Source organism: Mirounga angustirostris, unplaced genomic scaffold (assembly GCF_029215605.1).
Source record: "Mirounga angustirostris isolate CCGP_5_RB_7025 unplaced genomic scaffold, mMirAng1.0.hap1 SCAF_1, whole genome shotgun sequence".
NCBI classification, from domain to species: Eukaryota; Metazoa; Chordata; class Mammalia; order Carnivora; family Phocidae; genus Mirounga; species Mirounga angustirostris.
The window spans coordinates 145,539,758-145,564,870 of record NW_026991709.1 but is presented as its reverse complement, the minus strand read 5'-3'; the positions used below and the strand labels follow the sequence as shown (position 1 = coordinate 145,564,870).

The 25,113-nt window shown below is 45.0% G+C and overlaps 1 protein-coding gene across 5 annotated transcripts in view; it reads right to left on the bottom strand.

Annotated features, from left to right (window-relative positions):
- Positions 1-2,429: 2,429 nt before the first annotated feature.
- SEC22C (SEC22 homolog C, vesicle trafficking protein) overlaps positions 2,430-25,113 on the bottom strand; it is a 30,279-nt gene continuing 7,595 nt past the window's right edge. For 3 of the 5 annotated variants that reach the window (XM_045903972.3, XM_045903971.3, XM_045903973.3), the window contains exons 2-7: positions 19,218-19,426; positions 15,418-15,581; positions 13,166-13,345; positions 10,898-11,016; positions 9,440-9,505; positions 2,430-7,334 (exon numbers count right to left, since the gene is read on the bottom strand). In XM_045903972.3, coding sequence (XP_045759928.1) covers positions 7,134-7,334; positions 9,440-9,505; positions 10,898-11,016; positions 13,166-13,345; positions 15,418-15,581; positions 19,218-19,399 — 912 coding nt within the window. In that variant the 5' untranslated portion in view covers positions 19,400-19,426 and the 3' untranslated portion in view covers positions 2,430-7,133. Of the gene's footprint in view, positions 7,335-7,682; positions 7,923-9,439; positions 9,506-10,897; positions 11,017-13,165; positions 13,346-15,417; positions 15,582-19,217; positions 19,427-24,587; positions 24,744-25,113 lie in introns of all 5 variants that reach the window. The other 2 variants (XM_054504490.2, XR_010410986.1) reach the window with 2 other exon arrangements.

The window sequence follows — 25,113 nt, the reverse complement described above, 5'->3', positions numbered from 1 at the left end:
CATATATTTCTAATCATATACACTTATTTTTCTACTCGGTTCTACATTTTAGAGATCCATCCATGCTGCTGCATTACATCTAAATCTGGTACTTCTTCCTGCAGTGTGGTGCTCTATGGTGAGCCTGCACACTTGATCTGTCCACGGTAGACACAGACTGCTTTCTACCAACACAAGTAATTCTTCCGTAAAATTTAACTTCATACCTATCCGCTCAAGGATCTGTCAAAGCATTTCCCAGGGACATAGAACCAGGAGTGAAGGATCCAGTGTGCACATGAAATTCGGGTAGGTAGCCAGATTCATTTGCTAGAGCCTCCATAACCAAGTACCACAAACTGGGTGGTTTAACAACAGAAATTTTTTTAAAAGATTTATTTATTTTGAGAGAGAGAGAGCACAAGCAGGAGGGGCAGAGGGAGAAAGAAAATCTCAAGCAGACTCCATGCTGAGCGTGCAGTCCCACCCGGGGTTCAATCTCACGACCCTGAGATCATGACCTGAGTCAAAACCAAGAGTCTGATGCTTACCCAACGGCACCACCCAGGCGCCCCTAAACAACAGACATTTATTTTCTCATGGTTTGGAGGCTGGAAGTCTGAGATCAAGGTATCGACGGGATTGGTTTCTTCTGATGCTTCTTTCCTTGGCTTGCAGATGGCTGCCTTCTCCCTACCTCCAAATACAGACGTTCTGAGGTACTGGGGTGGGGGGTCAGGACTTCAACATATGCATGCGGGAGAGCACAGTTCAGCCCACGACAGTGCATTGCCCTTCAGATGGCCTGTGCACGAAGTCCTATATCCCCCCACACCCTCCAACACTTGATGCCATCCAGCTTTCTAAGTTTTGCCAAATAGGCATGAGGTGATACTTTACTGTTGTTTAAATATGTGATTCTCTGTAGTTCTAATGATTTTAAACATCTTCCTATGCTTCTTAGCTTTTTGGGTTTTTCTCTTCTGTAAATTGTTCATTTTTCTACTGAGCTTGCTGTCTTTCTTGCTGACCTATGGCTATACAAAATTCTTTACATACGTTAACACGAGTTTAGGCTTTACTACTGTGTGAGAGTCTGTTAAAACATACTCATCATTTATTCAAAATAGATCTTTTTATTACATGAAAACAGTAAGAAGCTGTATAGTGATCCCTATTGGTTTCAGACATTCTAAAGATCTCCTCCCATTCGTTTAACTTTGCCCGTGACATCCTTATTTGCATGCAATGAGATTAATCATTTTGCCTCAAGGGTTGTACCTGTAGCATTTTTCTTTAAGAGCACTTTTCCATCCTAGGTCACAAAGGTACTTTCCTTCCTGTTCTTCCGTGAACTTCCTAGTGTTTGCCTTGCACATCCGACCCAGCAACATCGGAGAGCAGACTGCAGAACCAGGCAGCGCCTCCCCGCCAGGGGCACCCAGGGGGACCCCTTCCTCTCTGAGCCTCACTCCTCACTGGCACTGCTCGAGGCTGTTTGGCAGTTGTCACGCGGCGCTTCTGCTCCTGGGCCCCATTAGCGGGTGGAGCTCAAGAAAAAGGAAGGCAATTCATCAGCCTGCACTGGCATGCAGCCCTCCTGGCGCAGCAAGGGCATCTTTCATGGGCCAACATCCCCTTTTCCTCTCTGCGGTGCTGCGGTATGTAGAGCACCTTATTCCCAGCCCAGGGGACGCAGCTCTCGGCTGCACTGTCACTGGCCCCTTCGGACGGGCCTCAACTTCCCCACCTGAGCAACAAGGGGGTTGAACCGGGTGGTGTCCCAAGGCTCTGCCAACTCACAAATCCCAGAACCCAGTAACTTAGTGTTTATTTTGGAAGCTTCTGCCCTCCCCACCCCACCCCCCACCCCCAGAGTTTTTCACTCAGGACAGATGGTGGAGAGAAGCTGGGAGCACGCATTCCCCCAGTGTGTTTGGGATATGGGCAGGAGAGGCTGGTGCACTTGCTTACTTTCTGGGAATTCTGTCGGCGGCTGCAGGAAGGACCTCTGCAGAAGGGGGCAGTCCCCTGGGCCCGGAGCCTGACAACCGGCAGGCCGCTGCGCCTCCTGCTGGCCTCTTGGTGGCGGGGCTGTCCTGGGAGAGGAAAACTAAGCCGGTGCTCAGAAATCTAGCGCAGGGTAAGGGCCTGCTCACAGGCACAGAGAAGCAGGAGCAGAGCCTGCAGAGAAGGCAGGCCTCCCTTCCCACCCCCCCACCCCGAGGGCTGCTATGTTGGCTTTGCCAAGGTCTCTCCTGGACCCATGATTGCATTCCAGAGTCTAGGCATTAGTGCTAAGGACTGAGGCCGTGCAGCTGTCCAGACACTGGACAGAGGACCTGAAGTCCACCTCTCTCAGCATCCCCCCTCCATTATGCCAGGCCCACATCACACCCTCTGGGAAAACAGACCTGTCGCTCAGAACTTTTTACACGAATACACGCAAGTTAATAAGCACCTTAGATTTATTCTCTCACTTCTGAAGCCACCTTATTTGATTTATATATACATGGTATATAAATGGCTATACAATATTCTTTACATACGTTAACACGAGTTTAGGCTTTACTACTGTGTGAGAGTCTGTTAAAACATACTCATCATTTATTCAAAATAGATCTTTGTTATTACATGAAAACAGTAAGAAGCTTGTACAACATGGACAGCAAGCGTTCAAAACAAATATGTGAAGTCAATGGTTTTGCCCTGGCTAAATCAGCCGCAACCTTTTATGCTCTTAGTAGAAAAGTCTATTAAATAAAACAGAATTCTGGGGGGTCAAGTCATATGAATAATTCATGAAATAATACTTCTGAAGTAACTAACCCTGGGATCACCCGAGGGTTAAAGAAGGTCATATGTACCAAGCACAGGTTAGAACAATGGATTTGACCATTTTACCCTAAATAAAAGGCGCTTGTGGGCAGCAGCTCTGCCATCAGTACACATGGGCAGATGTTTCCATATCCGGCCATTCCCAGACCTCACCGACGAGCCCTTTTCCACAGGTTCCCTGCCAAGACGTTTCCCCAGAAACAGAAGTCTGATGTCACTGCTCCCAGATGGGAGAATCAGAGCTCTCCTCATTTGGGTCGGGAACGGACCCACAGAACCGGCCTCCCTGGACCCTGGAGGGCCCAACGCCAATGGTACCAAGAGTTCTGGGACTGGAGGGCAGGAGGCAGGTTCAAGGAGGAGAAAGAGAGGCCACTTCCTTTCCAGAGTGAAAGAATGAGTCCATTTACATTGCAGTCTTGATAAAATGCCCATTTTTGTAACACCTGGAAGACACGGCCACACCGTGCTGCCTTAAGTACGGACCTCCTTGTATCGGGTGAAAGTCTTTCTCCTCCTGCCCGCGACCAAGGGATTCACCCAGTACTCTCCTCCACTAGGCTTTTAGCCTCATGAGAGCATGCCGGGGGAACTGCCCAGCTGAGGACACTGAGGCCCGTGGGCATGACTCGCAGGGCTGAGTGGAAGAGTCAAGCTGATCTCCAGGCCTCCCCGATCTCTCACGGGCACATCTCCTCTCTCTTCCTCCACCATTATTAACACAGTGCACAGTGGAGCTTCCCCGTCCCTGGGCAAGATTCTGTGCAGGAACATCTGGAATGCAAGCCACACCAGAACAGGGGCGCACATCTGTCCCCGCAAACACTCCCACGCCTACTGGTCCTCACCTGTGCTGCTCTGGGCACGCATGGCAGCAGGCTCCTAAGGGCCACCCGTCCTGCATGTTACAATGAGTGGCTGACTCCTTCAAGGAACAGCAAATAGCAGCCCTGGATGGTGCCGCATGCGGCCCCAACATGCCCCCGGCTCTGCTTCCCATCTGTCTCCTGCTTTCCACGCCCCCAACAGCTGGCCCTGCTGGGTGTCATCTTTGACTCTGAGCACCAAAGTGCTACTCCCCTCTGAGCGTGGACTCCTAAGTGTGTGCTGAAGCTCCCAGGGGCAAAGGGGAAGAGAGCCAGGCCTCAGTGCAGTCTGCCCCCACTCTGAAGCTCCTGTACCCACCCAGCAACTACACTCAAAGATGGCTTTCTCATCCCTCCAGAGATTCCAGGTTCAGCCTCTGTGTCCAGGGCTGGAATGTGTGGGACAGACATGAAAGAGGCAGAGGAGTCTTGGAGAATGGGGGCACCTAGGAAAGGAACAGGGAGCTCCAGGTGAGGTGATGGAAATGAGGCTGAATGTTTGAATTTCAGCACTCTTCTTGACACCCTTTGGCCGACCCCTTAAGGAGCTTTAAAGTGGTGGGCCTTGCCTCACGATGCCTGCAACAGAGTTTACAGGTAGTAAGAGTGCAAGCCTGAGAAGCAAAACCAGAAGCCTCCGGTCACATTCCTTCTGCTGCCGGCGGTGGGGTCTCCCGTACTGAGAGGAAGTGCCACCCCAGATATGCCCCCGGTTGTCTCCACCCAGGAAAAAGAAACTCAGGAACGATCCTCATCGCAGTAAGGCTAGTCTAGGGAAATGAAAACCAGAGTCTGCGTGTTTCTTTGACCAGCATACTTGGGGAAGGGAAAACCCTTTGGGCCTTGGCCCCTTGGTTGGGAAACCCTGGTCAAGAGCCCTGAGCCACATTCCCAGCCCGATACAGTAGATGGGAATAACATACTCTGATATTAAGATCTTGCAGCATCTGATCCCAGAAGGCACTTTGAAGGTTTGTTTCCAACATGATTTCATCTATTCCCATATCTACCCCTGCGAGGTCAGTTGGGCAGGTAGCATTGAACCCCTGGGAAAACAAAGTGCTAGAACAGCAATGAGTCTGTGGGGTAGTGAGGATAACTCCTGCGATGGGGGGCCAGCTTTCTGGCATCAAGGATGACACGGGGGGGGGGGGGGGGCGGCACAAAATTTCAGGCCTAAACCAGCCTGGGATTTCCCTTGGACAATATTCCCAGAACTTCTTTCCTATCACTTGTCTCTTCCTCCAGTGAGCTGAGGCTTCTTTCAGCTGGATTCTAGTTAAGCAATGTTTATGTGGTCATTGTTTTGTACTGTTTGTGCATCTTTTCCTTTTTGTTTGCAAAAATCAATCTCAAACCCCATGTAGATGCTAACTGATGACAACCACATTCAACCAAGTGTAGATAACCTCCCTGCTGGTGTAGGAAGCATTCACCAGGAGGGACTCCTCTTCAGGGTCTGCTGGATGTGGATCACAGGCTCAACCCCAAGAGCAATTGCATCTGGGGTACAGGGCTACACGGCAACACCAGTAACACAAGGGCTTGAAAAAAGAAAAAAAAAAAAAAAAACCCACAATTCACTTGTAAGCTGTTCTTACCAACTTTTAAAGCCTTTTTTTTTTTTTTTGGTGCTTCTAATGTTAACAAGGATTTGTGTCCCTTCCTTGGCTTCCCATTCTATTTTACCATCTCTTCAAAATTATGTCCCAGAAAGCCTTTAGATTCACCTGCTGGGTATGCAGAAGATTATGCAGATACAGAATCAAAGGAGAGACAACTGTGAACTTGACATCTGAGGATGGTGCCAATATATCTTTCACATCCAGATACTGTTTGATTAAAAATAGAAAACTATATTATAAGAAAATAAAATGACTGCAGCAACATTTTCCCAACAGTTGCCAGTCACATGAACTTGTTTTTCTTAAAGTGACATCAAGTAGCTCAATAGCAATGCACTAACAGTATACAACCAAGTACAACTGAATTCCCTAAAATAATATTCTTGCTTTCCCCACGTACTTACTAACTCTTGCAATGGTTTTCAACTTTTAAAAACTATCAAAGTGGGATTTTTTCATTTATCAAGACCACATAATTCAACCCAAAATCCCATGCAATTGCAGTTGAGCTATTCAGATTCCAGATTTCTACCAAGAAGAATCCAAAGGGCAAGCTCGGAAAATGGCCTCCTGAATGGTACTGGACAACCCAGGCTGAAATTTCTGGAGACCTAAGGGATCTTATTTAGAGCCCCATTTCGGAAAGCTGTGATCAATCAACTATTTTGACAATGAGGCAAGAAAAGTAACTTTGCAGAGCACAGGGTTAGTTATATCTCTATGAAGCTTTAAAAAAGTTAACACCTACTTAACTCCTGTTCATAAAGAATGAGGCCCTCGATCTAATTATGATGACTGGGAAAGGTGTCGAGGAGTAATTAATTTGGGAGGGCTTCTGGGAACAGGTACACAGGGTCAGGCATTGATCATCATTAAAATGACAGGCACTCGGCTGCCATGTACAAGGCTGATGACAATAGTTTTTGTTTTTGTTTTTTTCAATACCACCTGCATCTGTAAAGTGCCACTATGTGAATCTATGTGATTCACCTACTCCGGTCTGTGGCCCACTGCAAAGAATCCTGAAATTCTCAGGCTTATAAGCTCAGGCTCATACTCATAAGCTATGATCCAGTAACACTGGTCACTCAATTTTTAAAATATTCAGATATACCCTGCAGATAAATACAAAACATTTCTGTACCCACACAGCCCCACCACCATAAAAAGTTATATATAAATTAAATAAATTCAGCTTTCTTAACCATTTTCTCAGCTTAAGTTTGTCCTTTCCCTAAATGAAGATAAGTTCACAATTTATATCCAAAATACATTTAAATATTCTAAAGGTATCATATCGGACTAAGTTATCAAAAAATGTAAACAAAATTTATCTAGCTTATATTTCTTAGCCATATTTTGAAATCTTTAATTCACCCTGTACTGACCCTCTACAAAAAACTAACCAAGTCACATTTAGACTGAAAAGCTGATATGGGTTTTAAAGTAAGTTTCCTCAGAGACAACCGCCAGCTACTAAAACTAGTGTTATTGAATCTCGTGCTTTATTGCGTCATCCAAAACAATTCCGTTCTGATCTTCCAATAATGGTCCTTGGGAGTGAGCCCCCAGATTCTCACCTAAGGAGAGGTGCGGACCTGGAGATTCGGCCATAACGCTCAGCACAAAACCGGGCCTGGGTCTCAAGCCACCTCCTGCCTTCCACTGCACCTGTTAAAAATCCCCCAATTTCTCGGGCTCGGCCTGGTTTGGTTGAAGGGAACTTCAAGGGTGGAAACTTGAGGTGAAGTCGAGAAGCCAGAAGGGAAACAGAGACGACCCTCCTGAGAAAGCCAAAGGATCCATTTGTCATACAGCGTCGCCTTCAAACTCCGCAGTCAGACTGCTTCTCCTGAAGCTGCCTGGTCAGTATCTGATACGAAGACAGAAAAGCCACCGCTATGTGGAAGAGGATTTGCCAGACGTTCCGCAGCCCGTGCAGGTACATGTTGCCCAGGCAGATAAAGAGCAGCAGGAACACCACCTTCATAGTCCTGGCTGGACTGTAGAACAGGTACAAATAACACTGAAATGACACCGTAAGAGGCAGTCCAATCAGAGATGAGGAAATGGCCATGGGTCAGACGCAAGATTCACGTCTCGCACCTGCACTCACATTAGCTGATTAAACCGAATTCATTACAGTGCAGCCTGGACATGCTGGGTAAGCTGCTGGTAATCACTGGGTGAAAGTGGAGATTCAGAAGAGAGAAGAGAAGTGAAATAGATGTCACAGGAGGAATGAGGACACGACAATCGTTAACACGTTTAAGAAATACAGACAGAAATGCCCTACCTGGGGGCTGTGGAGAAAGAAGAGATGCAGGTAAAGGGAAGGGAGCCAGGCCAAGACACCCCAACAAGGCTGACTGACCTCCAACTGGATTCTTCCTTCAGGGGAGCCATGACAGGCACGAAAGCCAGGGAAAAGAGCCATGCTTTTATCATTCGTTTTTCCTGAGTTACAACTACATCAAGGACCAATGTTCCCCGGACACGCCCTTTATCATGTCTCCAAAAACATCTCTGACACAGGGAAAGTCTCACAGCCAGGAGAGCCTCACAACCGGTATTTTATATAGGGCTATCACACAGAAAAGAGACCATTCTTGTTCTGCAAAAGGTAAAAAGCAGCTTTTTGGTTCAACGTTGAAAAAAAACAAGAAGCACGTTCTCAAAACCCAGAGCAATTCAACAAAGGCTCAAGCTCCAGCGGGTGGGAGAGAGGTCCCCATTGAAAGAGCTATCCAAGTACATGAATGCAGTTGAGGGAATGAAGGCCGAGGGGTAAGACCCCACAGCCCTGAAATGCAGGCTTTGGGCACCTCAAATGGCAACACCCAAGGTTCTGGAGACTTGATTTCTCAAAAATGAGTGCATTTTCAGTCCTGGGATGAAAATTTCTTTTGACACAATTATGTCATTCTTAAAAAACAGACCATTCTAGGACAGATGTGGAAGAGAGAGGAAGTGTCCTGAGAAGAGAAATTTTAACTGAAAGGGGAAAAATAAAATAAAAAAGCTTAAGAATGTAGAGAAAGTACTAAAGTCCTAGCCTTTGTGGAGGATGAGGAAAGGAAATTAGTCAGGTTTTTCTACTAGAATTAACTCTGCCTATAGGAGATTCAAAAGCTCCATTTTACTCCACCCCTTAAGTATGAAGTTTGCTTGAAAATAACTAAATAACAATCAAAGCCCACTATTAATGTTGTAATGTTTATCTCACCTCCCAAGGACAGATTTGAGTCAGATGGCATTACTATTAAAAACAATTTTTGGGGGGGCGCCTGGGTGGCTCAGTTGGTTGGGCGTCTGCCTTCGGCTCAGGTCATGATCTCAGGATCCTGGGCTCGAGCCCCATGTGGGGCTCCCTGCTCAGCGGGGAGTCTGCTTCTCCTTCTGTCCCTCCCCCCTGCTCATGTTCTCTCTCTCTCTCCCTCTCTCAAATAAATAAATAAAGTCTTTAGGGGCGTCTGGGTGGCTCAGTTGGTTAAGCGACTGCCTTCGGCTCAGGTCATGATCCTGGAGTCCCGGGATCGAGTCCCGCATCGGGCTCCCTGCTCAGCAGGGGGTCTGCTTCTCCCTCTGACCCTCTTCCCTCTTGTGCTCTGTCTCTCATTCTCTCTCTAATAAATATATAAAATCTTAAAAAATAAATAAATAAATAAATAAAATCTTAAAAATTTTTTTTAACCTAGTCCTGGTTTAAAAAAAAAAAGCACATATAAGTAGTTGTTACTTCTGCAGAAAGACGTTTCTATACTTGGACTGCCTTGACAATAAGTAAGACGCTGCTTCACATTAGTCAGGCTCAACCCAATCCCCACAGCAATCTCATCCCTCCCTTCTTGGGAGTCCAATCCAAATTCCTGGCTTCTGTTCAGCCATTGTCAAAGGCTCTGTGGCCTAGGGCAAGTGGCTTTCCCTTTCTGAGCCCAATGTTCTTCCTCTGTAAAATGAGACAGCTGGACAGGATGGGCCTAGGGTCCTTCCAGGAAGGACCTGGTATTGTCCATACCATGCCTTGGTGGAACAAAATCACATCAAGAAACTTGCTGATGGTTCCAACAGAAGAACAAAATAGGACCATGGGGTTCAACCCACTCACCAAAATGTTAATGTTTCACCCACCTGGAAAATACAGGCTACAAAAGGAATAAGAAAAGCCAGAATATTTCCAATTTCCTCGTGGACAACCTAAAACAAATATAAGAAACACAAGAAAAGGAATATTCAGATGAATGGAAACACTAGGACGTGAAGCCCTTCACACCTCATTCACTCTGGTATGGCTGATACTACAAAATCGCTGGCTGAAGGAGACATAAGTCCCTGTTTATTTACCAGAACAAGGGTTGGCATGCAACTGTTTTCAACAGCCTGGACAGACCATGCGCCCTCATGTCCCTGTGCATCTGTGCTAAGCCCCCAGACTGGACTGCCCCCCAACACCACTACCTCTCACAATCCTACTCATCCGTCAGCACTCAGCCTTCCCGAATTCTGCCCACCTCCACGCACCGTGACCTCCTTCATGATGTCACCACACTCTACTTTACCATCCTGTCGGCCAGGCATCTGTTCTAGTGCGTACAGACGCTTGGTAAGTATCTGCGTGTGAATAATCATACAAAATAGGAGTGGGAACCACAGCACACATTGGCTAAAGACAGGATGTGGTGACAGGCGGTCACTGCTGCCACTCTCCACACAGGTCAGCCTACATTAGTCTCCTGAGACAGCCTCAGCTGTGCTTCGAACTTCGGCTACCACAGTCACGGCTGTGAGCATTATGGCTCTATTTTTAAAAGTAGTATCTAGGGGCGTCTGTTGGCTCAGTTGTTAAGCGTCTGCCTTCGGCCCAGGTCATGATCCCGGGGTCCTGGGATCGAGCCCCGCATCGGGCTCCCTGCTCGGCGGGAAGCCTGCTTCTCCCTCTCCCACTCCCCCTGCTTGTGTTCCCTCTCTGGCTGTCTTTCTCTCTGTCAAATAAATAAAAAACCTTTAAAAAATAAAAAATAAAAGTAGTATCTATCTGTTTATGCCTACAATGATTCTGTACTTTTTAAAAGTGTTTTAAATACTTGAAAATTTAGAAAAAAAATTATTTTAAAAGCACTGAAATAGAAAGTTGCTTTGATTGGAGCAGATTGGCAAATCAGCTTCCTGCTGCTACAGTTCTCTGACAAAGACACAGGGAGGGTGGCATCTGCATGAGAAAAATCAGAGTAGGTGGCAACTTTTCCCAGGGGGGACACAGCCGGAACCTCAAAGTCTGAGAATCAAATTTGCTCTTGAGCAATCGGGCCCCTGCAGTGACTCCCGGGGGGCCCCAAGGATGCCCCCGTAGCATGCTATTTCTCACCAGCTCCCCCAGCAGGCCCCTCTGGCTTCTGAGGACAACACATACAAAAGAGCAAGTCTCATATTTGTTCAACCTACTATAAAGAATAAACTTGAACATAAAAATCATATTTTAATTAAAAGTTTTTGAAATCTTTCTGCATAATAACCTTGTAAGTAAAGTGTATCCCCACCAGGTTCTTCCATCATAGGTCCTTCCATTTAAACTATAATAAAAAAGGTTACCTGTAAAGAATGTTCTGCGAGGTGAATCCCACGGATGAGATTCAGAGCAGCACACATGATGTTGAGAATAAGCGAGAGGACCCCCAGGGCTGTCACTGGTTCCATTCGGAAATTAGGAGCTTCACAATTAAAAAAAATAAGTGTCTAGTGAAAATAATTTCTATATGAAAGAAAAATAAACAAAGACATTAACTAGACCTCCACTAATGATAGGCTCAGTATGTTAAACACAGAATTACAAACGTATTAATTAAAAGCAGCTGCTGTTAGAGAGCATAAAAGGCGAGAAATGAAGGACAGAATGGAACTGGGAATCCGAAGTGAGTTCTTCCAGAAAGAGGTCCTTCTCTGAGTAAGCACAGGTTTTTCAAGGCCTGATTTTCTTTCTGTCTAAAGCAGTGGTTCTCAGCCAGCGGCGATTAGCCCCTCAGTGGACATCTGGCAACGCCTGGAGACATTTTGGGCTGTCAACACCGTGGACAGGGTGTTACCAGCATCTAGTGGGTATAGGCCATGAAGGCTTCTCAGCATCCTACAATGCACAAGACAGCCCCTCACAACGAGGGATTATCCAGTACAAAATGTCAATACGGCTTAGATTGAGAAATCCTGATTTAAAGCAATTTATGGCTTTACTTGTAAATGGGTTGTCAAATTCTGACAGCATTTCTATCATATACTTCAACTCTCAACTTCTAAACAAGGACAGTATTCAATGTCTCCTGTGCTTCTAAAGCAATCTGCAGCACATGCAGTTTCTTACATTCTAAAATAATTGGGAAGAGGAGGGAAACATTGATTATTTGAGCTATAAGCTGTTTCTGGAACTCTAGAACAAATGATCATTCTCTCTTCAAAGATACCTGCTAAGACTGATTCCAGGTCACACAATTAAATGGTGACTCCCCCCCACCCCCATTCTCTTACTGTGATCTTTTAAAACCATCCTTTCTTGTCCCACATTTCCCACATACACACACACACACACACACACACGCACACACATACAAATATCTAGCCACAACCCAACTGATGCCTATTGTTAGTGTGTTAGAGTTTCCATTGAGCTATCAAAGTTCCTGTTAGAACAGAACATGCTACCTGTAAAGATTCTAGCCTCGGGACAATAGGGTGAGTCAAACCACAGTAAAATGTCCTAGAAAGATAAGCAAGTTGACATTTTCTGGATTTTGCTTCTCTTGTCTAAGTGGTTAAAAAACAAAACACATATTACAAAGTTACCCCATCTTTACATAAGTCAAAAGAAGAAGTTTGGGGCTCAAATACCCAGTCTTCCTTCTACAAAAGTTAAGTCCATTCCCAATATAAATGACAACTTACTGATTGGCATAAGAGCCAATCCAGTAATGTATTGGTTGAAACAGATTAAATCAAAACACAGAGGTAAGCCAAAAATGTGAACATTTTTAATATACCACTTTTAAAGTTCAAGCAATGAGTTTAGTATAAAAACTGTTAAAATAGACTGTTATAGTGTAGACAACTCTATCTCTCAAAGAAGGATTCAGTTCTTACACCATTACAGAATACTTAGAATGTAAATATCCACTTTAATTAAAAATTGGTTTAATTGTGTGTAATTGTAACAGGGAATGCAAAAAAAAAAAAAAAAAAATCATGCTTTGTTACGTGCTAGGTATTGAGTGGCTAATGGTGTTAATGCCAGACTGCGTCACGGGATGCCAAGGCACTCAGCTTGGAAATCCACAGGGACAGAGGGATATCCCCAGGGCTCATGGGGAAGCAGACAGTGAGAGCACTAGAAGCCACAGCTCTGGTCCTGCCTACTCACATCCCCGCAGCCCTTCCCTCCCTCCGTCAAGGGGGACAGGGGTGTCTCAGTGGAGATTTGCAATGTTGCACTAGGTGATAAGATAAGGATTCACTGTCAAAGGGAAAAATAGAGAGAGAGGAGAGAGAGAGAGAGAGCATGTACAAATCTAAGGAAGTCACATCCTTTATGTTTAAACTTGTAAACTTCATCCTGGTTAAGAAAACAATCTGCCTAGTCACTCTTCTGAATGTCATCATGAGTTGCCCCTTCCCCCAGTCAACTCACTATCATAACAGTCAAGTGTTTTGTAACAGTCACCTGGAAACAGGATCAGTCCATATATTTCCCCACATATTTTATATACCCACCCCCAAAAAACACCTCCCTGATTGGGAAAAAAAAAGTCACTGTCCATTTGAAATACCTAACGTCACCTCATCTTCATCAACACCAGAGCACAGCAAACCACTTACCAGGCTCCAAGTGTATCTGTGTGTGACCGTTCATTAGCCCATTTGCCACATCCGTGTCCTCCAGAGTGAGAACCACTGGAGGCTGGAACTCCAGCTCCTCCTGAATTTTTTCCAAGCTGCTCTCCATCTGAATGGAACTTACATGGTTAAAATGCCACTTCACGTTCTGAATGATACTGTCTGCAGAAAAGAGAGCAACCCAAGTAAAGCAGCTGCAACAAAATGGGTATCATAGAACAGTATGTGCAAAATGAAGTTTACATTTCTAAGCAAGCTAGTAGGTCAGCCAGAGTATCGAGATATACCTAAAGGTCAAATGATTACTACGTGTCATCACTGGTCTCATCGATTTCTTCAGTGCATAATACTTAAAACATGAGTGTCCATGGAGAAGGCAACAACGCTTTCCAGAACCTCAGTGATGAGGGAGTCAAGGGATAGGGGCTTGAGTCCGAGCTCAACCACTGCCGGTGGTACAACCCAGGGCGATCCACCGACTGTTTGAAAGCTTAAAAAGGGAGAGAGTTATTCTTGAGCTAACTGTCCTAAAAAAAGGCATGTGAGAAAAAAATTACAAATAAATGTGGATATACTGTGTAAACTAAGATTGTATATTTTAAAGTATTAATCCATTAAGTTTTAACAAGTATTCGAAGTAGAGTTTCACACATATTGGCAAAGCAAAATGATGCATAATGCATACCTAGAATCACTACTATTATATTCTCCTCTCACTCAGTAGGGAGCACGCATGACGCTGGGGCAGGGTCTGCTGTCAGATCAAGCACAGCACTTTAGAAGGAAGGCACATGTAGAGCCGAGGGGGGAGAAGAACAGTCCACGGCTGCTAATGGACTGACAACCAAGGGACGCCACAGCTGTGGTCTGTCCGGGGCCAGAGTGCCCTCTTTGCAGGAAGAAGTGGGGCTGAGAGCACCAGTGAACCAGGCCTCACAGGGAGACTTGGGGAGAACCTTCTGCCTGTGTCACAGGTCTACCAGGCAGAGGCCTGCGTGCCAGGGACTTCGCCAGCACCTCTTGGGTGACAAAGAAATGCACCAGCCGGTGGGCCCCATGAGGGAGTCTGAGGGCTCTGGCAGGAGCTCCAGAAAGCACACGTGGCAACACTTCTCTGCACCCACCAACTGCAGCCAGCCCCTCGTTCGAGAGCATCACAGAGATGGCAGCTGCCTACATAGAGGCCACAGAAGGCCCCCCAACTCCCACCTCAACTCCTGTTCTCCCAAGAGCTCAGGATGACTTGACTCACCTGAGAAAAACAGAGCGTACACTGTAATTATCAAGCCTCTACGAGGTCTCTCTGGCAACGCCTAGGAAAAAACTATCCTCTTCCAGAGCAGTATCGCTCAGACCTCTGAGCGAAGGGCCAGTTTTTCTTATTTCCAAATGGTTGCAGACTGATACTTTGATAAAATGCAATAAAAAGACTGCAGGTGGGGCGCCTGGGTGGCTCAGATGGTTGGATGTCTGCCTTCGGCTCAGGTCATGGTCCCAGGGTCCTGGGATCGAGCCCCACATCGGGCTCCCGGCTCAGCGGGGACCCTGCTTCTCCCTCTCCCTCTGCCTCTCCCCCTACTCATGCTCTCTCTCTATCTCTGTGTCTCAAATGAATAAATAAAATCTTTAAAAAAAAAAAAAGACTGCAGGAATGTCAAATTACTGTATGAATTTCTAAACACTTCTTATTCTCACTTTCGGTACCTACCTCACGATGGAGGAACGAGCTCACCCACCACCCGCTGAGCAGCACGTCTCTAGAGCAGGGTGGCAAACCCTCTTAAAGGGCCACGTCGTCAATATTTTCGGCTTCTAGACCCCGTACAGTCTCTGTCACAACTACTCAACTCTGCCGGTGAGGGGCAAAGCCGCCACAGGTGACCCGTAAGAGAATGAGCGTAGCTGCCTTCCACTTCATTTACAAAAATAGGCAGCTGGCCCTCGGACCACCGTTTGCTGACCCCTGCTTCAGGGGATTATGGTGGATAACCGAGACGGGTTCCACCATTCCCCAGCCCTGCCTCAGGCCCCAAGGAGATGGGAAGCCGGTGCTAAAGCTTGAAGCTTCCGGGCCACTTCAATCACTGTGAAATCTCAGGGTACCAGGCGGATCTCTAGTGACATGTCATAGCACCGCCAGGGGTTTTCCTTGATGGTCAAAGCCAAATCTAAACTATCAGTTCGACCCATACAATGCCGTAAGAGAGCAATATAGAAGACAGAAGGTTACAAACCAAACTCGAGAAAGGCGTACGGCCTGGAGGCTAGGCCAATACAGGTGGTGTCGTAGGAAGCTGTGAATTCCCACCACACGGTCTCCAGGAAGCTGAAGGCCATGGCCACTGGACACTGGCGGGAGCAGATAGCCATGCAAGCCACATCCCGCAAAGAAGAAAAACTGCAACAAAAGGGCAACATCTGCATTAGCAGGGAGCAGACCCCTGTATTCCCGCCCCATACTCAGACACAATCAGGTCTGCGCCCTGCACTTGCCTGGCCTTGAACAGCCCTGTAGCTGTTTGCTGCGTGTATATTGTCTCTTCAGCTGGGGCTACCTGGCACTGCGCCTTTCTGGTCCTTCCTCTAAACTAGAGAGCAGTAATTTGCCACTGACAGTGTGTGATCACTCTTCTCGATTCCTGCACGAGGGACGCATGTTCCACTAGGGAGAGGTAGCCTCAGACCTCTCTGCATCTACAGAGCACACTGTTTTTCTTCTTCAATCGACATCAGTAGCTTTCTAATGTTCAATCATCCCGGCATCCTGAAATAAAGTCTTCTTGGCGGAGGGGTTGGGGGGATAGTTTGTACATATTCACATACACACAACTGCTAGATTTAGTTTGCTAATGTTTCATTTAGGACTTTTGTGTCTATGCAAAGTAAGACTGGCTTATAATTTTCCTTTCTTGCACTGTCTCCATCTGGTTGTGGTACTGGGTTATTCTGGGCTCCTAAAACTGATGCAGGGTTTTCTCCTTCTACTACTTTTCAGACTGTCGTGCTATCATTTCAGGTTCTGGGGACCCGAGTTCTCTCTGTGGTGTCTACTGACTCCCACTCATTGTAGGAGAGCTCCTTTGGTGTTCTGTAATTTTTGGTGAGGGGGCGCCGCTGTGGAGCTTCTTTTTTTCTCTGTAAGAATCTCTCAAGGACTGAGTTGTGGCACTCCTTCCTTCCAGAGTGGTTTTCCATTTGCTTTGGCCAGCTACTCCAGGAGTGTCATCAGTCTGGAACCAATACTGATCATTGAACCTTGGCTTAGGAATTCCTAGACCGTGGGGAGTATAAACTTAAACTCCAATCCTACATGAGCCACAGAAGCAGGGTTTCAATGTCTTAGATGAGACTTTGTTTTTCCTTTCCATTCAAAGCCAAGTAAAGATGAGCAACTTCTTACTGGTGGGCAGCTATTTCTCACCTATCACCGTGCCACCAGGGCTGTCGCCTGACAAGAATGCCTTCTTCAAGCGTGGCTCTTGTTCCAACACCTCGCCCGACATAAGGCAAAGGCCTCTCCCTTCCTGCGTCCTGAAACTCAAGTCCTAAGTTTATGACTGGTTACCCAGGAGCCTCAGTGTCAGCTCACACACTCAGCACCCTGATATTCGGTTCCCCTTCATTTCTGGCACCTTGGGAATTCTTTCTTTCAAGCTCAGCTACACATTTAAAACAATTTTTCATAGACATTTACCCACATGTCAGGATGTTTCTGGCAACGAGTTTTTAGGTTGTATTGTTCTATCATCTTTTTATAACTGGAAGTCTCTATATAAAAATTTTGTCAATTAAAAAAAAAAAAAGAATAACCTCCTCCTTATATGAGGAACTTTCCAGAAGGGGTTAAGTCTCTCTAGGATGGGTATTTCTATTGGAAAGAGGACCCCTATTTGTGGGCTGACTTGTATCTCCTAAAAAGATATGTTGAAGTCCTAACTCGCAGTGCCTGTGACTATGACCTTATTTGGAAATAAGTCTTTGCAGATACAATCAAGATAAAATAAGGTTATAATGGATTAGAGTAGCTCCATCCAATGACCGGTGTGAAATTCCATTAGAGACAGGGAAGAAGGCCACGTAATCAAGAAGGCAGAGACTGGAGTAACTCTTTTACAGGACACGGAAGGACTGCCAGCAACCACTAGAAGGTAGTAGAGAGGCACAGGAAGGGTCTTCCTTAGAGCCTCCAAGACAGCATGGCCCTGCCGCCACCTTGATTTCAGACTTCTAGCCTCCAGAACTGTGAGAGAATAAATTCCTGTTGTTGTAATTTGTTAATGTAACTGTGGGAAAATATTTCAACTCCTTAACTATAAAATAAGCTATAGTACTGCTTACCTGTATGGGGAAAAAAAAAAATCCTGTTTCATCTGTGAAAAATAATGGTGAATATTTAATCCAAAATATGAACGAACAGAACATTTTACGTTCCAGTTTTCAAAAAACTACTGAAGCACCCAGAATGTCATTTGAAGTCACAGACCTCTTTTTTTTTTCTTATGAGAGAAAATTTTTCGTATTTGCAGTTCAGCACCAAGCCCCATAGGATGTTAGATAATCCGAGTGTAATGAGGAAGGGACACGGAGGAAGGTGGTTTCAGGCACCCAGAGAGACAGGAGCCACAAATGCAGGCAGATGCAGCTCGGTTTTCGCTCCTGAGCACCCAGAGCCCACGCCACAGGGTGATAGCTGCACGTGCTCGTCTCCTGCCACCCCCTTCTGTCTGGTCCCTCCTCGCCTGACCGCACCACCAGGCCTGGAGTGAAGCCTGGACTTTTCCTTTGGTTTTCTGATTCTGAGGCTGAAATCCCGTAAAAGGACCCCACCTCATCAGGTCAGCTAAAAATGTACTGTTCAAGGGGAACAGGGGGGACTTGGTAAGTGAGGGCCTAAATAGTGGAAAACAAAGATGTAAAAAGCTAGGACAAGCCATTTTGAGATTTCCAACCCTGCCTAGCCCCTGCTCTCCCCTGCAGAAAGGCTTCTGGCAAAGAGTTTTTAGGTTTTATTGTTCTATCATCTTTTTATAATTGGAAATCTCTACATAAAAATTTATGACTGGTTACCCAGGAGCCTCAGTGTCCGCTCACACACTCAGCACCCTGATATTCGGTTCCCCTTCATTTCTGGCACCTTGGGAATTCTTTCTTTCAAGCTCAGCTACACATTTAAAACAATTTTTCCTAGAATAAGAATAAGTCCTAGCATAAGAAACGATAGAACACATAAGAAGCAGCCCTTGGGGCCCAGCTGCCTGCATTCAGATCCTGGCCCTACCGTGTACTAACAGGACAACCTCAGCTAAGTCCCTTAACCTCACTTTCCTCCTCTGTAAAACAGGTAGGGTACTATTACCTACCTCACAAGCCAATAAAGAGCTTAGGGTAGTGCCTGCCATATAGAAAACACTCAATAACACTAGGCATTATTACTAGGATTACTGGAACCACTTGATTCCTACTTCTGCTGGAGCATTTTCTCCACTGTATTACATTCAGTTAGATTATCGCTCTTGTTCCCTCATGAGACTTTGCAAAGGAACCTGCTTGTGCTCATTATTCACTCCCCTGCTCCTGTTACATAATGAGAAAAGTTTTAAATTTTTTTTAAAAAGGTGAAAAATTTAAAAAGCAAAAACTGAAGGCAAGAACCATAAGTCTTTTATTTTCCTGGCTTTCCCACTCTCATCCTTTTCCCTCCCTGATGTTATAATCTGGACTCTCTCCCTCTCCATCTAAGGCACAATAAACTACCAAACTAAAGGCATGAAAACTGATTGAACCCAGGTCTCCCGATGCTCCCAAGCACTCCACTAACAGAAGGGCAGGAGTTGGAGCGGCATGCTCCATGCAAGGGTGGGATAATCATGCTCCGTTGATTCTATGGCTGTAAATACACACCACCTCCAGACCACTGTCTGACAGCCGACCCACTCATAACACGCAATGTGATCAGCCTAACATTACCCCAATATATGGTTAAAAGTAAACCGAAGTTTGCAGATGTTCTGGAAAAGTGAACATGCTTGCTTACTGTATATTGAAGTCACGTCCTTCTGCAGAACCTCGACCTGGGTACTGGGCCAGTCGCAAGGCTAAAGTCTTGAGCCGTCTCCGGCATTCCAGAAAATCCTGGGTGTGGTAAAAGTCAGTGGAGGCCGAGAGGGGCAGTCCATCCCTCACCCTCACCACACAGGCAAAAAGGATCATAGACATGGTCTGCAGGGGAAGTCATGAGGACACCTGAGGAAAGCAAGGTCATCTTGTTACTGAGGGCAGATGATGGTGACAGAGACGTCCCTGTACCTGAAACGTCATTCTGATGGTTTCACCTTCACCCCCACTGGAACTGCAAATGTTGCATGTATTATAACTTTCCTGGCCTCTACTGCTATGTTGCTCCCTATCTTCCTCCTTTGTTTTCCTTCCTGTCTCTTCCTTACCTGTAATCCTCCTTTTCCTTCTCTCTAACGAATCTCTCCCCTTCCAGAACAAAACCAATCAGGATGAGGGAGAAAGGAATAGAGAAGCAAGGAAGCTGTGCCAGAAAGGCTCAGGAGCAACAGCAAAGACAAGGGGTCGCCAGGACACAGGTAGCAAGATGGCCCCAAAGGGACAGGAAGCACCTGACCCTGAAGCCAGGGGGTCGGCGGGGGGGTGGGGGGGTCCAGTGCCCTGTGCATTTCAGGTCACCTGGGAAGGCAGGTGTTGAGCAGTTTCGTTGTCTTATCCTCACCTGCGGTGGAGGGATTCTGAGCATCCAACCTGAGTTGGTGGCAGGGAGAACAGAAGGCAAAAATGTAACTGAGAGAGTAGAGTATGTCCTCCTGAATTTCTGCAAATGTTTGATACCATGCCAGTCTTCAAAATGATGACTGAGTCCCTACAGATGGCTAAAGGAAGTCATTTAGCAAATTATATGACAGTGAGATCCTAAATATTTGGCCATGATATGTGGGCACTAGTAAGAAACAAAAGGAAACAGATTCTGAGCCCTCATGGTGCCCTTGGCAAATCAGAACAAGGTGCTTCTCAGGGTGGAAACAGCCTGGACCAGTTCCGCTGGCAGAGCCTGGCTGGGTTTAGCCCCATCTATTAAGTCTGCAGGTGCGGGCCCAGGGCATAACCTACACATGTAGGCCGTGGTAGACCTGACACCACATGAGGTGGCCACTGCAGCTTTAATGGGTCTTTCCATGCACCCACACATCCTGTTTCACAGACTGGGTTTGTGAGGTCCTCTACTTGATAGGCTGTTAATAGGTACATACACTGGTGGACTTTTCTTTCAAAAGAATTCCAAAGATGTAACCTCATTTGACCTCTCATTTCCTATGAGCAGGAGGAAAGGGGAACCCCTATGATGTACACTTTTCTCTTCACCTCTGTGCCTTGATGCATTCTTTGGCCCATGTCTGCTACTCCTCTGGTCTCCCCATATCCAAATCCACATCAAGGACTGTCTCCCATCCACCCTTTCCGTGAAACCTTCCCAGACTTGTCCAGCCGGAAGTACTTCTACCTCCTCTAAATTCTCAGAGAGCCTATCTCTCTGTTCACTATTTTACTAATTTATCGTTTCTATTACCTAAGTGTAAGTTCTAAGAATAAAGACCATATCTAGAATGGATAAATGAATAATTATTCCCATTTTACCCATGAAGAGACTGCAGTGGTATAAGAACAAGAGAAGGCAAAAAGAAAACTTAGTCTGCTAGCCAACAGATCCTACAAAGTCCACTTGTCCCATCTCCCCACACTTTCCATCGAGGAGTAAAAATGTGAAAAGCCCCAGGAAAAATACCTCCACACACAAAATTGCTAAGTTCCCAGCACTGCTGGCGGGGCCTGGCCAACTGCCAGAAGGCCTTGTGGGCTGTACCCCAGCTGCTTGGCCCTTGCTGAGACCTCCAGCCCCCAAGAGGTGTATGGGTGTATGGAGGCTTAATCTTATTACCTTCTTACACTTTCGTGAATGTTTGAAATATTCAATTTAGAAATAATTTTTTAAAGATTTACGGGCACAAAGCCCTGATAAAGACAGGGGAAGACCACAAGATCAATGTGAGACTAGGGCTTAGGGGCGAAACAAGAACCACAACTTGCTTGCTATCTTGAGAACAGTGTTATTTAGGTGAATGCAAGGTATAGCCGTTCTGCAATGCTTGTAGAGAAGTGTTTAAGAATACCTGTAATGAAGATGTTTCTGAGAACACTACTTGCTAAGAAAGAACAACAACTTCAACAAGAATGCTAGGCCAAGATTTAGACACTGAGTACTGCCCCCCCGCACCCCCCCCAAAAAAAAGGAGAGAGAGAGAGAGAATGAATCAATGAGATACCAAGAGAGTCAGACAGGACAGAAACACCCCAAGGCAAAATAAGAAAGGTACTTTCTAGCGGGCTGAGTAAATTCTATGCTCTTCCAACTGTCAACTCCCAAATATCCTCTCTAGTGCTACTTTTATAGAACATCTACTACGTGTCAGGTATTGATTTAAACCAGTAAAAAGGAAAACAGTGACCTTTCCAAGTGATAGTAATCTAAGGACCAGTTCTACCACTCTCTAAAGGACCCAAACATCCCCTGCAGGCTCTTTACTTCACCCATTGATCCTTTTGGTGATAAAACCTGCTTCTCCTCAGACAACAGCATTCAAGTTAAATAAAAGCATTTGTCAGCTCTATCAAGTTCCTAGTATTGCAAACTAGTGAAACCCACATCCACTTAAGATACTTTAAAATTTGTATGATGCTGGGGCGCCTGGGTGGCTCAGTCGGTTAAGCGTCTGCCTTCGGCTCAGGTCATGATCCCGGGGTCCTGGGATCGAGCCCTGCATCGGGCTCCCTGCTCCGCGGGAAGCCTGCTTCTCCCTCTCCCACTCCCCCTGCTTGTGTTCCCTCTCTCGCTGTGTCTCTCTCTTTCAAATAAATAAATAAAATCTTTTAAAAAATAAATAAATAAATAAAATAAAATTTGTATGATGCTTAAATGAAGGGGACACTGTGCTATTAAGTGTTACCTGTGTTTGTGTACATGTATGAGTGTGTGAGTATACAGGACGGCAGCTTCCTGAGGAGTGGAGGGACTTTACACACTGCTGTGGAAGTGTCTAAGAACAGAGGCAACAGCATTTTTTTCCTCTGTGAAATGTACTTTGTATTCCACAAGATGAAAAAATGTTAATACAAATAGGGAGAGTCTCATCTCTGTGTCTTCACAGGGCCTGGTAAGAGCTTTGCATACTGCAGGGATCTGGTGTTTGCAAACTCAGATTATAAATGAGATGGTCTATACTTGAATAAGAGATCTGACTACTGCTCGAAAAAGGATGAACTGGGGACTTCTGCTTCTGAAAAGGTGGAGCTTAAGTACTTTTTCCTATTCCCACTAATAGTACTAAAAACCATGGACATTATATATAAAAGAGACATAAATAAACATCTGAAAGGTGGAGAAAAAGGCAGACTGGCTAGGGACTTTGGGAACTGAGGAATGTCAGAGCTGTGAGCTTGCTCAGTTTTCTTTTTGCCTCATATATCCTGGTTTTGGTGCTAGAGAAGCTGGCAACCCAAAAATGCCAATGAATGTAGACAAAAAAAGAAGAAGAAAAAAAGCCCCAACAATGAAAAAAAGGCCTTCTTTCTCCAGCCAAAGAAGCAGGAACGGTGCGTGCAGCCTAGCAAAACAGAAAAGTTTTAGACAAAAGCATTCCACCCCAGTCAAATACCACAGGAAAACCTGTAACCATCATACACCCACAACAAAGGCTGAATTAAGAGCCCAGACTTCTACTCCTGCCTGGCAGTAATGAGGTGTCCCCCCCAACCCTCCATGCTGCTGGGGTGTCAGAGAAGACCAGGCAGGGAGCTACAGGCAGCAAAGAGCCAGGCTCTCCCACTGTATCATTAAGGAGACAGAATTCCTATCTCTGCCCAGGACTAATGAGCAGCCCCTTGCCCTCAAGGAGCCAAAAAGAGGCCCAGTGGGGACACCTGAACTTTTACTCGCACTTGGCAGTAATGAGATAGCACTCCCACCCCCCTGCTAACACAAAGACCAACTAAAACAGATCTAAATAAGATCCAGAGTCTCGTAACATAATGCCTAAAATGTCCAGGTTTCAATCAAAATTCACTGGCCATACTAAGAACCAGGAAAATCTCAGCTTGAATAAGAAGAGACCATCAACTGATGCTAAGACCAAGATGATAGACTTTAAAGTAACTATCATAAAAATGCTTCAATGAGCAATTATAAACACACCTGAAACAAATGAAAAATTAAAAGTCGCAGCAAAGAAATAGAAGATATAAAGAACCAAATGGAAATTTTAGAATTTAAAAAATACAATAACTGAAGTAAAAAATTCAATAGATGAGCTCAACAGCAAAATGGAGGGGACAGAAGAATGATTCAAATCAGTAAACATGAAGACAGAACATAAAAATTACTTAATTTGAACCATCTGAGAGAAATTAGATTGAAAATATACAGAGCCTCAGGGACTGTGGGACTATAACAAATTATCTAACACACATGTGCCTGGAGCAGAGGAGAAAGAGGGCAGGACTGAAAAAGTATTTGAAGAAATGTCTGCAAACTTCCCAAATTTGACAGAAGACATAAGCCAACAGATTCAAAAAGCAGGATAAACCCCAGAAAGGATAAACCCAAAGAAATCCATGCCAACAAATATAACACTCAAATTTAATAAAACTAAAGACAGAAAAAATCTTGAAAGCAGCAAGAAATAACACAGAGTGGGGAAAAGCAATTCAAATGACAGCAAATTTCTCATAGAAACCATGGAGGCCCAAAGAAAACATACTTCTCAAGTGCTAAAAGAACTGCCAAGGCAGAATTCTGTATTTTCAGCAAAAATATCCTTCAAGAATGAAAGGAAAATTAAAACATATTTAGATGAGGAACACTAAAAGAATTTGTTGCCAGCACACCTGCTCTAAGAAAATGGCTAAAGGAAGTTCTCCAAACAGAAAGGAAATAATAAAAGAAGGAATCTTGGGAAAAAAGAAAACACCACAGAAAGAATAAAAACATGGGAAAATACAAGAGACTATCCTCATAAGTTTTGTATATTATGTTTGATGACTGAAGCAATAACTATAACATTTCTGATGCTCTCAATGTATTTAGAGGAAATATTTAAGACAATTATAAATGGGGAGGGTACAGAGATACAAAGGGAGGTAAAGTTTCTATGCTTCATTTGAAATGGTAAAATGCTGACTCCAGGAGACTATGATACGTCATAAACATGCACAAACGTAGATGTACATACATGCATATATAAGTATGCATATGTACACAGCTGTATACTAGAGCAACCACTGAAAAAGCTATACAAAGAGATACACTCAAAAACACTATACATAGGGGCACCTGGGTGGCTCAGTCGTTAAGCGTCTGCCTTCGGCTCAGGTCATGATCCCAGGGTCCTGCGATCGAGCCCCACATCGGGCTCCCTGCTCGGCGGGAAGCCTGCTTCTCCCTCTCCCACTCCCCCTGCTTGTGTTCCTTCTCTCGCTGTGTCTCTCTCTGTCAAATAAATAAATAAAATCTTAAAAAAAAAACCAAAAACACTATACATAAATAAAAATGGAATTCTAAAAGAAATTTGAATTATTCACAGGGATGCAGGAAAAAAGAACACAGAATCAAAAAATAATAAACAGAAAACAAAAAATAAAAGAGCATACTTAAGTTCTAATATAGCAATAATTACATCAAAGGTAAATGGTCTAAATATACAATTAAAGACAGAAATGGACAGAGTGGATGAAAGACATGACCCAATTACTTACTTTCTGTAAGAAATTCACTCCAAATATAAAAATATAGGTAGACTGAAAGTAAATGAATAGAAAAAAATATACCATGCAAACATTAATCAAAAGAAAGAGCGGGG